This window comes from Hemibagrus wyckioides, linkage group LG24 (assembly GCF_019097595.1).
Source record: "Hemibagrus wyckioides isolate EC202008001 linkage group LG24, SWU_Hwy_1.0, whole genome shotgun sequence".
Taxonomy (NCBI): Eukaryota; Metazoa; Chordata; class Actinopteri; order Siluriformes; family Bagridae; genus Hemibagrus; species Hemibagrus wyckioides.
Genome location: NC_080733.1, coordinates 19,047,946 through 19,062,455, shown reverse-complemented (window position 1 = coordinate 19,062,455; position 14,510 = coordinate 19,047,946). Strand labels below are relative to the sequence as shown.

The 14,510-nt window shown below is 40.6% G+C and overlaps 1 protein-coding gene across 1 annotated transcript; it reads left to right on the top strand.

Moving 5' to 3' along the window:
- The first annotated feature begins 3,697 nt into the window (after positions 1-3,697).
- On the top strand, positions 3,698-14,051 carry psmg2 (proteasome (prosome, macropain) assembly chaperone 2). Its single transcript, XM_058377220.1, has 7 exons — positions 3,698-3,885; positions 10,681-10,852; positions 11,973-12,031; positions 12,723-12,841; positions 12,978-13,166; positions 13,526-13,646; positions 13,822-14,051. The coding sequence occupies exons 1-7, from the start codon at positions 3,829-3,831 to the stop codon at positions 13,900-13,902; spliced, it is 798 nt and encodes a 265-aa protein (XP_058233203.1). The 5' UTR covers positions 3,698-3,828; the 3' UTR covers positions 13,903-14,051.
- The last annotated feature ends 459 nt before the right edge of the window (positions 14,052-14,510 follow it).

The following is a 14,510-nucleotide window of genomic DNA, read 5'->3' as shown; positions in this document are numbered from 1 at the left end:
AACAACAACTACAACAACAACAACATAAACAGCCACTACAACATGAACAACAACTACAGCATAAACAACAACTACAAAATAAACAACAAATACAACAAACAACAACTACAACATAAAAACAACTACAACAACATAAACAACAACTACAACATAAACAACAACAACTACAACAACATAAACAACAACTACAACAACAACAACATAAACAGCCACTACAACATGAACAACAACTACAGCATAAACAACAACTACAAAATAAACAACAAATACAACAAACAACAACTACAACATAAAAACAACTACAACAACATAAACAACAACTACAACATAAACAACAACTACAACAACAAATACAAATACAACAACATAAACAGCAACTACAACATGAACAACAACTACAGCATAAACAACAACTACAAAATAAACAACAAATACAACAAACAACAACTACAACATAAAAACAACTACAACATAAACAACAACTACAACATAAACAACAACTACAACAACATAAACAACAACTACAACAACATAAACAACAACTACAACAACATAAACAACAACTACAACATAAACAACAAATACAAATACAACAACATAAACAGCAACTACAACATGAACAACAAATACAACATAAACAACAACTACAACAGAAACAGCAACAACAACTACAACAGAAATAGCAACAACTTCAAAATAAACAACAACTACAACATAAACGACAACTACTACAACATAAACAACAACTACAACATAAACAACAACAACTACAACAACATAAACAACAACTACAACAACAACAACATAAACAGCCACTACAACATGAACAACAACTACAGCATAAACAACAACTACAAAATAAACAACAAATACAACAAACAACAACTACAACATAAAAACAACTACAACAACATAAACAACAACTACAACATAAACAACAACTACAACAACAAATACAAATACAACAACATAAACAGCAACTACAAAATGAACAACAACTACAGCATAAACAACAACTACAAAATAAACAACAAATACAACAAACAACAACTACAACATAAAAACAACTACAACAAACAACAACTACAACAACATAAACAACAACTACAACATAAACAACAACTACAACAACAAATACAAATACAACAACATAAACAGCAACTACAACATGAACAACAACTACAGCATAAACAACAACTACAAAATAAACAACAAATACAACAAACAACAACTACAACATAAAAACAACTACAACATAAACAACAACTACAACAACATAAACAACAACTACAACAACATAAACAACAACTACAACATAAACAACAAATACAAATACAACAACATAAACAGCAACTACAACATGAACAACAAATACAACATAAACAACAACTACAACAGAAACAGCAACAACAACTACAACAAAAATAGCAACAACTTCAAAATAAACAACAACTACAACATAAACGACAACTACTACAACATAAACAACAACTACAACATAAACAACTACAACAACAAATACAAATACAACAACATAAACAGCAACTACAACATGAACAACAACTACAGCATAAACAACAACTACAAAATAAACAACAAATACAACAAACAACAACTACAACAGAAACAGCAACAACAACTACAACAGAAATAGCAACAACTTCAAAATAAACAACAACTACAACATAAACAACAACAACTACAACATAAACAACAACTACAACAACAAATACAAATACAACAACATAAACATCAACAACAACATGAACAACAACTTATACAACAACAACACACACACACACACACAGGAGATTTTTGCACATTTTCCTGTTATTACCCATAATGCACTGCAGTGTTCAGTGATTTCTTTCAGTACACAAAGCAAATAAATGAAGCTTCATCACCTGCTGTCTTATCACAGAGTGTGTGTTCATTTCATACAGTCCATTAAGAGCCACACACACACACACTCACACACACACACAGCCACACACTCACACACACACACTCTCTCTCTCACACACACTCACACACATACACACACTCACACACTGACATTTTAAAGAGTCTCTCTGTGACATCAGGGGTCAGAAAGCAACAGACAGACGAAATACTTCAACACACATTGGAGCAGAATTAATGGAATGTGTGTGTGGGTGTGTGAGTGTGTATGAGTGTGTGTGTGTGGGTGTGCACACTCTGTAATAACAATAACTGAACTGGATGAGTCATGGCTCTCAATGCATTTACTTTTGTGCGTCTTCAAAGAGCGAACGAGTCGAAAAACCAGGAGGAAAAAATCAAAGCCGACTGCAGCAGCAACTAACACTGAGAATAAACTCAGAACAACACAATAAACAACACAGTAAACATGATAAACAACACAATAAACACGATAAACAACACAGTAAACATGATAAACAACACAGTAAACACAATAAACAACACAGTAAGCACAATAAACAACACAGTAAACACGATAAACAACATAGTAAATACAATAAACAACACAGTAAACATGATAAACAATATAGTAAACAACACAGTAAACACGATAAACAACACAGTAAACAACACACATGATAAACAACACAATAAACAACGGGACAAACAATGACCATTCCAATGATTTTACTGACGTGCTACAGTCCTCTACAGTCAGATACACACACACATACACACACACACTCATATACACACACACACACACACACAAAAACACACACACTCATATACACACACACACACACACACACTCACTCACACACAAAAACACACACATGCATACACACACCCACTCACACATATACGAACACACACAAACACACGAACAAAAACATAAACACACACACACACACACTAATACACACAAACACATACACACATGAACACAAACATAAACACACACACACACACAAACAAACACACACACAAACACGCACACAAACACACATGAACACAAACAAACAAACACACACACACACAAACAAACACACACACACACATGAACACAAACATAAACACACACACACATAAACACAAACATAAATAACACACACACAGAGAAAGTGTGTGAAAGAAAGAAAGAAAGAAAGAAAGAAAGAAAGAAAGAAAGAAAGAAAGAAAAACAAATATCTAAAGAAAGATTAAAAATACACATTTAAACAAATAAAGACTTAAAAAAACAAACAAGTTAATAAACACTACCCCAAACAAACAAAGAAAACAAACAAATAAACAAACAAAAAGCAAAAAGAAGTCTGCACTGCAGCTAGCTAATATTTCTGAGCTAACATTTCATCTAACCTACTAACCTACTCTGAAAAAAAGAAAAGAAAAGAAAAGAAAAGAAAGGTGTAAATGAGATTCTTTCTTCATTTGGAGAGCTGGATAAATTTATTGTTTATTTTAAAACGGTTTGTTGTTTTTTTAAGAGTCTCAGTAACTGTGGTGTTGTGAAGCGGGGACTTTTATTTTGTCACATCTTTCTCGGGCTCTAACTCACAGCCAGCTGCCTGTCTGAAATTAAATTCAATCTGTAAAGAAACTCTTTCTACTTAAAAATGTATCATCATTCATTAAAATCGACATCTATACCATTGTATAGGCATTACTGTTTATAATCGTAATTTTATATTTAATATACGTGTATGTTTTGTTTTGCGGATTAATGTTTTGATCAGGCAGACAGAAGGGCGACCTGCACCGGTAATTTATGTGGAAATCAGTGATTCCGGGTTTAGTTGTGAAAGTAAAACACGCGGGTTAGAAGAGATCCTGCTTTTAGCCGGGTTTATTATCTCACAAAAAATAAAGAGATCAGGAGTCATGTTTGTGCCAGTGGGAGAGCGCGCTCCGGTGTTTAATGGCTTTACATTAATCACGGTGAGTTTCAACTGATATAAAGTCACGTGACGGTGCAGTTCCGTGTAACTTAATGATGTGTAACATCAGTGTGTACCATTAGTGTTGTGTAACATCAGTGTGTACCATTAGTGTTGTGTAACATCAGTGTGTACCATTAGTGTTGTGTAACATCAGTGTGTACCATTAGTGTTGTGTAACATCAGTGTGTAACATTAGTGGTGTGTAACATTAGTGTGTAACATTAGTGTTGTGTAACATCAGTGTGTAACATTAGTGTTGTGTAACATCAGTGTGTAACATTAGTGGTGTGTAACATCAGTGTGTAACATTAGTGGTGTGTAACATCAGTGTGTAACATTAGTGGTGTGTAACATCAGTGTGTAACATTAGTGGTGTGTAACATTAGTGGTGTGTAGCATTAGTGGTGTGTAGCATTAGTGGTGTGTAACATCAGTGTGTAACATTAGTGGTGTGTAACATTAGTGTGTAACATTAGTGTTGTGTAACATTAGTGGTGTGTAACATTAGTGGTGTGTAACATCAGTGTGTAACATTAGTGGTGTGTAACATTAGTGGTGTGTAACATCAGTGTGTAACATTAGTGGTGTGTAACATTAGTGTGTAACATCGGTGTGTAACATTAGTGGTGTGTAACATTAGTGGTGTGTAACATTAGTGGTGTGTAACATCAGTGTGTAGCATTAGTGGTGTGTAACATCAGTGTGTAACATTAGTGGTGTGTAACATCAGTGTGTAACATCGGTGTGTAGCATTAGTGGTGTGTAGCATTAGTGGTGTGTAACATTAGTGGTGTGTAACATCAGTGTGTAGCATTAGTGGTGTGTAACATTAGTGGTGTGTAACATTAGTGGTGTGTAGCATTAGTGGTGTGTAACATTAGTGGTGTCTAACGTTAGTGTGTAACATCAGTGGTGTGTAACATCAGTGTGTAGCATTAGTGGTGTGTAGCATTAGTGGTGTGTAGCATTAGTGGTGTGTAGCATTAGTGGTGTGTAACATCAGTGTGTAACATCAGTGTGTAACATATTAGTAGTGTGTAACATTAGTAGTGTGTAACATTAGTAGTGTGTAACATTAGTAGTGTGTAACATCAGTGTGTAGCATTAGTGGTGTGTAACATTAGTGGTGTGTAACATTAGTGGTGTGTAACATCAGTGTGTAGCATTAGTGGTGTGTAACATCAGTGTGTAACATTAGTGGTGTGTAACATCAGTGTGTAACATCGGTGTGTAGCATTAGTGGTGTGTAGCATTAGTGGTGTGTAACATTAGTGGTGTGTAACATCAGTGTGTAACATTAGTGTTGTGTAACATTAGTGGTGTGTAGCATTAGTGGTGTGTAACATTAGTGGTGTCTAACGTTAGTGTGTAACATCAGTGGTGTGTAACATCAGTGTGTAGCATTAGTGGTGTGTAGCATTAGTGGTGTGTAGCATTAGTGGTGTGTAACATCAGTGTGTAACATCAGTGTGTAACATATTAGTAGTGTGTAACATTAGTAGTGTGTAACATTAGTAGTGTGTAACATTAGTAGTGTGTAACATTAGTAGTGTGTAACATCAGTGTGTAGCATTAGTGGTGTGTAACATTAGTGGTGTGTAACATTAGTGGTGTGTAACATTAGTGGTGTGTAACATCAGTGTGTAGCATTAGTGGTGTGTAGCATTAGTGGTGTGTAACATCAGTGTGTAACATTAGTGGTGTGTAACATCAGTGTGTAACATTAGTGGTGTGTAACATTAGTGGTGTGTAACATTAGTGGTGTGTAGCATTAGTGGTGTGTAGCATTAGTGGTGTGTAACATCAGTGTGTAACATCAGTGTGTAACATCAGTGTGTAACATCAGTAGTGTGTAACATCGGTGTGTAACATTAGTAGTGTGTAATATCAGTGTGTAACATCAGTGGTGTGTAACATCAGTGGTGTAGCATTAGTGTGTAGCATTAGTGTGTAGCATTAGTGTGTAACATCGGTGTGTAACATCGGTGTGTAACATTAGTAGTGTGTAATATCAGTGTGTAGCATTAGTGGTGTGTAGCATTAGTGGTGTGTAGCATTAGTGGTGTGTAGCATCAGTGGTGTGTAACATCAGTGGTGTGTAACATTAGTGTTGTGTAACATCAGTGTGTAGCATTAGTGGTGTGTAGCATTAGTGGTGTGTAGCATTAGTGGTGTGTAGCATTAGTGGTGTGTAACATCAGTGGTGTGTAGCATTAGTGGTGTGTAGCATCAGTGGTGTGTAACATTAGTGGTGTGTAACATTAGTGGTGTGTAACATCAGTGTGTAGCATTAGTGGTGTGTAGCATTAGTGGTGTGTAACATCAGTGGTGTGTAGCATTAGTGGTGTGTAACATCAGTAGTATGTAACATCAGTGTGTAACATTAGTGGTGTGTAACATCAGTGTGTAGCATTAGTGGTGTGTAGCATTAGTGGTGTGTAGCATTAGTGGTGTGTAACATTAGTGGTGTGTAGCATCAGTGGTGTCTAACATCAGTGTGTAGCATTAGTGGTGTGTAGCATTAGTGGTGTGTAGCATTAGTGGTGTGTAACATCAGTGTGTAGCATTAGTGGTGTGTAGCATTAGTGGTGTGTAACATTAGTGGAGTGTAACATCAGTGTGTAGCATTAGTGGTGTGTAACATCAGTGTTGTGTAACATCAGTGTGTAACATTAGTGGTGTGTAACATTAGTGGTGTGTAACATCAGTGTGTAACATCAGTGTGTAACATTAGTGGTGTGTAACATTGGTGTGTAACCTTAGTGGTGTGTAACATCGGCGTGTAACATTAGTGGTGTGTAACATTAGTGGTGTGTAACATCGGCGTGTAACATTAGTGGTGTGTAACATCGGTGTGTAACATTAGTAGTGTGTAATATCAGTGTGTAGCATTAGTGGTGTGTAGCATTAGTGGTGTGTAGCATTAGTGGTGTGTAGCATTAGTGTTGTGTAACATTAGTGTTGTGTAACATCGGTGTGTAGCATTAGTGGTGTGTAGCATTAGTGGTGTGTAGCATTAGTGGTGTGTAACATCAGTGTGTAGCATTAGTGTTGTGTAGCATTAGTGTTGTGTAGCATTAGTGTTGTGTAGCATTAGTGTGTAACATCGGTGTGTAGCATTAGTGGTGTGTAACATTAGTGGTGTGTAGCATTAGTGGTGTGTAACATCAGTGTGTAGCATTAGTGGTGTGTAGCATTAGTGGTGTGTAGCATTAGTGGTGTGTAGCATTAGTGGTGTGTAGCATTAGTGGTGTGTAACATCAGTGTTGTGTAACATCAGTGTCTAACATTAGTGGTGTCTAACATTAGTGGTGTCTAACATTAGTGGTGTCTAACATTAGTGGTGTCTAACATTAGTGTGTAACATCGGCGTGTAACATCAGTGGTGTGTAACATCAGTGGTGTGTAACATCAGTGGTGTAGCATTAGTGTGTAGCATTAGTGTGTAACATCGGTGTGTAACATCGGTGTGTAACATTAGTAGTGTGTAATATCAGTGTGTAGCATTAGTGGTGTGTAGCATTAGTGGTGTGTAGCATCAGTGGTGTGTAACATCAGTGGTGTGTAACATCAGTGGTGTGTAACATTAGTGTTGTGTAACATCAGTGTGTAGCATTAGTGGTGTGTAGCATTAGTGGTGTGTAGCATTAGTGGTGTGTAACATCAGTGGTGTGTAGCATTAGTGGTGTGTAGCATTAGTGGTGTGTAGCATCAGTGGTGTGTAACATTAGTGGTGTGTAACATTAGTGGTGTGTAACATCAGTGTGTAGCATTAGTGGTGTGTAGCATTAGTGGTGTGTAACATCAGTGGTGTGTAGCATTAGTGGTGTGTAACATCAGTAGTATGTAACATCAGTGTGTAACATTAGTGGTGTGTAACATCAGTGTGTAGCATTAGTGGTGTGTAGCATTAGTGGTGTGTAGCATTAGTGGTGTGTAACATTAGTGGTGTGTAGCATCAGTGGTGTCTAACATCAGTGTGTAGCATTAGTGGTGTGTAGCATTAGTGGTGTGTAGCATTAGTGGTGTGTAACATCAGTGTGTAGCATTAGTGGTGTGTAGCATTAGTGGTGTGTAACATTAGTGGAGTGTAACATCAGTGTGTAGCATTAGTGGTGTGTAACATCAGTGTTGTGTAACATCAGTGTGTAACATTAGTGGTGTGTAACATTAGTGGTGTGTAACATCAGTGTGTAACATCAGTGTGTAACATTAGTGGTGTGTAACATTGGTGTGTAACCTTAGTGGTGTGTAACATCGGCGTGTAACATTAGTGGTGTGTAACATTAGTGGTGTGTAACATCGGCGTGTAACATTAGTGGTGTGTAACATCGGTGTGTAACATTAGTAGTGTGTAATATCAGTGTGTAGCATTAGTGGTGTGTAGCATTAGTGGTGTGTAGCATTAGTGGTGTGTAGCATTAGTGTTGTGTAACATTAGTGTTGTGTAACATCGGTGTGTAGCATTAGTGGTGTGTAGCATTAGTGGTGTGTAGCATTAGTGGTGTGTAACATCAGTGTGTAGCATTAGTGTTGTGTAGCATTAGTGTTGTGTAGCATTAGTGTTGTGTAGCATTAGTGTGTAACATCGGTGTGTAGCATTAGTGGTGTGTAACATTAGTGGTGTGTAGCATTAGTGGTGTGTAACATCAGTGTGTAGCATTAGTGGTGTGTAGCATTAGTGGTGTGTAGCATTAGTGGTGTGTAACATCAGTGTTGTGTAACATCAGTGTCTAACATTAGTGGTGTCTAACATTAGTGGTGTCTAACATTAGTGGTGTCTAACATTAGTGTGTAACATCGGCGTGTAACATTAGTGGTGTGTAACAGTGGTGTGTAACATCAGTAGTGTGTAGCATTAGTGGTGTGTAGCATTAGTGGTGTGTAACATCAGTGGTGTGTAACATCAGTGGTGTGTAACATCAGTGTGTAGCATTAGTGGTGTGTAACATCGGTGTGTAGCATTAGTGGTGTGTAGCATTAGTGGTGTGTAGCATTAGTGGTGTGTAACATCAGTGTGTAACATTAGTGGTGTGTAACATTAGTGTGTAACATTAGTGTGTAACATTAGTGTGTAGCATTAGTGGTGTGTAGCATTAGTGGTGTGTAACAGTGGTGTGTAACATCAGTGTGTAGCATTAGTGGTGTGTAGCATTAGTGGTGTGTAGCATTAGTGGTGTGTAGCATCAGTGTGTAGCATCAGTGTGTAACATCAGTGTGTAGCATTAGTGGTGTGTAGCATTAGTGGTGTGTAGCATCAGTGTGTAGCATCAGTGTGTAGCATTAGTGTTGTGTAGCATTAGTGTTGTGTAGCATTAGTGTGTAACATCGGTGTGTAGCATTAGTGTTGTGTAGCATTAGTGTTGTGTAGCATTAGTGTGTAACATCGGTGTGTAGCATTAGTGGTGTGTAGCATTAGTGGTGTGTAGCATTAGTGGTGTGTAACATTAGTGGTGTGTAACATCAGTGTGTAACATTGGTGTGTAACCTTAGTGGTGTGTAACATCGGCGTGTAACATTAGTGGTGTGTAACATCAGTGTGTAGCATTAGTGGTGTGTAGCATTAGTGGTGTGTAGCATTAGTGGTGTGTAGCATTAGTAGTGTGTAACATCGGCGTGTAACATTAGTGGTGTGTAACATTAGTGGTGTGTAACATCAGTGTGTAACATCAGTGTGTAACATCAGTGTGTAACATTAGTGGTGTGTAACATTGGTGTGTAACCTTAGTGGTATGTAACATCAGTGTGTAACATTAGTGGTGTCTAACATTAGTGTGTAACATCGGCGTGTAACATTATTGGTGTGTAACCTTAGTGGTGTGTAACATCAGTGTGTAACATTAGTGGTGTCTAACATTAGTGGTGTGTAACATCGGCGTGTAACATTAGTGGCGTGTAACATCGGCGTGTAACATTAGTGGCGTGTAACATCGGCGTGTAACATTAGTGGCGTGTAACATCGGCGTGTAACATTAGTGGTGTGTAACATCGGCGTGTAACATTAGTGGTGTGTAACATCGGCGTGTAACATTAGTGGTGTGTAACATCGGCGTGTAACATTAGTGGTGTGTAACATCGGTGTGTAACATCAGTGTGTAACATCGGTGTGTAACATTAGTGGTGTGTAACATCAGTGTGTAACCTTAGTGGTGTGTAACCTTAGTGGTGTGTAACCTTAGTGGTGTGTAACATTAGTGGTGTGTAACATCAGTGTGTAACATTGGTGTGTAACATTAGTGTGTAACCTTAGTGGTGTGTAACATCGGTGTGTAACCTTAGTGGTGTGTAACATCGGTGTGTAACATTAGTGGTGTGTAACATCGGTGTGTAACCTTAGTGGTGTGTAACATTAGTAGTGTGTAACATTAGTGGTGTGTAACATTAGTAGTGTGTAACATTAGTGGTGTGTAACATCGGCGTGTAACATTAGTGGTGGTGTAACGGTGGTGTGGTGGTGGTGTAACGGTGGTGTGGTGGTGGTTGTAATGGTGATGTTGTGTGGTTGTAATGGTGGTGTTGTGGTGGTGTGGTGTGTTAGTGTAATGGTGGTGTTGTGTGGTTGTAATGGTGGTGGTGTAATGGTGGTGTTGTGGTGGTGTAATGGTGGTGTAGTGTGGTGTTGTGTTAGTGTAACGGTGGTGTTGTGTGGTTGTAACGGTGGTGGTGTAACGGTGATGTTGTGGTGATGTTGTGTGGTTGTAATGGTGGTGTTGTGTTGGTGTAACGGTGATGTTGTGGTGGTGGTGTGTGGTTGTAATGGTGGTGTAATGGTGGTGTTTAAATTGTTTTTCAGCCTGCGGTGTCAGTGGGGAACGTGGGACAGCTGGCTGTAGATCTGATCATCTCCACACTGGACATGGTGAGAGCTGGACACTTCCACACAGACTGTCTGATCCCCATGGCGGGGAATAATCCCTACAGCAGAGGAGACCAGGACGCGGCTCTGCTCAGCACTAACGCTGAAGGTCTGATCAAATCACTCACTAACATTCTCACATCCTCATAGCCTCGTGTCACACAGCCTTGCGTCATACATTCTCACGTCACACAGCCTCGCGTCACACAGCCTCACGTCACACAGCCTCACAGCCTCACGTCACACAAGCCTCACGTCACACAGCCTCATGTCACACAGCTTCACAGCCTCACAGCTTCACGTCACACAAGCCTCACGTCACACAGCCTCACAGCCTCACGTCACACAGCCTCACGTCACACAAGCCTCACGTCACACAGCCTCACAGCTTCACGTCACACAAGCCTCACGTCACACAGCCTCACAGCTTCACGTCACACAATCCTCACGTCACACAGCCACAAATCACACAGCCTAACAGCCTCACGTTGCACAGCCTCACGTCACACAGCCTCACGTCACACAGCCACAAATCACACAGCCTAACAGCCTCACGTCACACAATCCTCACGTCACACAGCCACAAATCACACAGCCTAACAGCCTCACGTTGCACAGCCTCACGTCACACAGCCTCGCGTCATACAGTCTCACGTCACACAGCCTCACGTCACACAGCCACAAATCACACAGCCTCATGTCACACAGCCTCATGTCACACAGCTTCACGTCACACAGCCTCACAGCCTCACGTCACACAGCCTCTCAGCTTCACGTCACACAGCCTCTCAGCTTCACGTCACACAGCCTCTCAGCTTCACGTCACACAGCCTCTCAGCTTCACGTCACACAGCCTCTCAGCTTCACGTCACACAGCCTCACAGCTTCACGTCACACAGCCTCATAGCCTCACGTCACACAGCCTCACATCACACAGCCTCACGTCACACAGCCTCACAGATTCACGTCACACAGCCTCACATCACAGCGTCACATCACACAGCCTTACAGCCTCATGTCACACTGCCTTACAGCCTTATCTCACACAGCCTCACGTCACACTGCCTCACAGACTTGCATCACACAGCCTCACAGTCTCAAATCACACAGCCTCACAGTCTCAAATCACACAGCCTCACAGTCTCAAATCACACAGCCTCATGTCACACAGTGTCACCCTATCGTCTTTTCCTGTGTGATGCTGAACACTGACGCTTTCTCTCCTCTAGTTTACTGCCGCACTGACCTGCAGCTGGCCGTGCTACAGATCCGGACGCCCATTTTACCGGTCAGTCTGATCTTCTCACTCACACCTTATTGTTTTCATAGCAACTGCTCCTTCACAGGGGGCGTGCACCACATAACTAGATTGGAAGGAATGTTTATTGCTGCTCTAATAGAAGAGAGAACAGGAACTCGTCCACTTTCTGTCGGATTTGAATCGTTACTGTGGCAACACACAGACACTTAGCACTTCTACGGGTTTGGATAACAAATAGTATGATGGGTAAATAACTAACTAGCTAATTTATTTATTTATTTATTTATTTATTTTTGCATGATGATGATGATGATGATGATGATAAAGATAATGAAGATGAGCATGGTGGTGATGAAGATGATGAAGAACATGGTGATGATAATGATTATGAAGACCATGGTGATGATAATGAAGATAATGAGAGTGATGATTATGATGACGTACATAGTGGTGATGATGATGAAGATAATGAACATGAAGAAGATGATGATGATCATGGTGAAGATGATGGTAATGAAGATGGTGAAGATGAGCATGGTGTCGATGAAGATGAAGAAGAACATATTGATGATGATGAGGGTGATGAAGATGATGGTGAAGAACATGGTGGTGATGATGTAGATTAAGGTGATGATAAGGATGATGGTGAAGAAGATCGTAATGATGTTGATGTTTATTAAGATGATGATGGTGATTTATTTACACCTTCCTGTTCCAGATGAAGATGAAGTCTTTCCGTAAGTTGCTGGTGTCCTGGATTAAGGCGAGTGGGTTCTCCAGGACGGTGCTGCTGTCCAGCTGTCACGCTCACCAGCGAGATGACCAGCAGCTCCTCAGGTTCAAACCAGCTATCTAATCCATCATCTCAGCTGCTTCCATATAGACAGACAGGAAGTCTCTTCATATTACACATAAATGGTGCGAATGTTCTGGCTTTAATGTTGTGTATTTACTTGTTGCCATGGTGATGCAGCTCTCCTCTAAGATACCTGCTCACCCCAGGTCTGAGGACAGAAGGGACAGAGGGGACAGAGGGGATGCTGCAGAGGCTGGGATGGAGGGAGATGGAGAGAGTGAGCGCTTTCCCTGGAGTCACTGATTCAGACACACAGCGTCTCTACATCCCAGGAGGAGGCATCACTAAAGCTCTCTACAACGACTGGTACTGATCACCATGCATACTGACCACCGCACACATACTGACCACTGCACGCATACTGACCACCACACGCATACTGATCACCACACATATTGATCACCACACGCATACTGATCACCACACATACTGACCACCGCACACACACTGATCACCACACATACTGACCACCGCACGCATACTGACCACCGCACGCATACTGACCACCGCACATACTGACCACCGCACATACTGACCACACACACACACTGTCTCTCTCCCTCTCTGTTTAGTGATCCAGTGTGTTGTAAAAGCTGAATATTGATAAAGGCTGAGGGGACTGGTGTGTGTGTGTGTGTGTGTGTGTGTGTGTGTGTGGTGTTCAGCTGCAGTGAGAACATTTCCATGGTGGTTCTGCTTCTCTTCTGCTCTGAGGGAGACAACGTCCCTGACGCCTTCACTCTCGTCAATCACCTGAACGACTGGCTCCACCTGCTGGACAAACCGGTCAGTGACTCAGTGTGTATGTGTGTTTGGTCAATGGGATTAATGTTACTGTATACTGATGATGATGATTAATCAGGATGTTTTATGTTCTTGTGTGATGTTTCGGGTTTATTCACTGTATGATGATGATGATGATGTTGATGATGATTATGATGGACTGTGTTTCCTGTCTCAGGTCCAGGGCTGTGTTCCGTGGAGAACCCCATCCTCCTGGAGACTGCTGTTTGGAAGCGGTGTTCCTCCCCTGATCTTCTGAACTCCACTGAGACACGAGTGTGAAACATCACTGAAGTCTGGACCGTGTGTGTGTGACAGTCACAGAACACTCTACATCTCTAGTCTGTACATTGAGGGAATAACATCAGTGAAGTGTCTGATTCTCATTAAACATGCCCACTTCTCTGAGATGTCAGTGTGTTTTTATGGCTCAGGTTAGATCAGTTCTGGGTTCTGTCTGTTTTGGGTTCAGACACTGGAGTAGAATTAAACACTCGACTTCTACAAACCTCAAGCTTTTATTTATTTCATTAAAGTCTGAAGGAGACGTGATCTCTGGCTGAAGAACCGTTACACACTAATCATTCTGATGTCCTCTGGATTCTGATTGGTCAGAAAGTGATGATTAATCTCTGTCTCTCTCCCTCTTTCTCTTGGCTTTTCTTTCCTTCCGTAACCGTGAATCATGTGACCGGTAAGCTCCGTCCCACGCCATCTCCTATTGGCTGACTCACGAAGGATTTTCACTCAGAATTTCAGATCTCTGGGTTTTATCCATGTATCAGTAGCCAGAGCCGTGAGGTTTCCTGTTCCTGTGTGGAGATCCAGCTGCTCACTCCACTCAAGTTATCTTTAAATCGGTTTAAA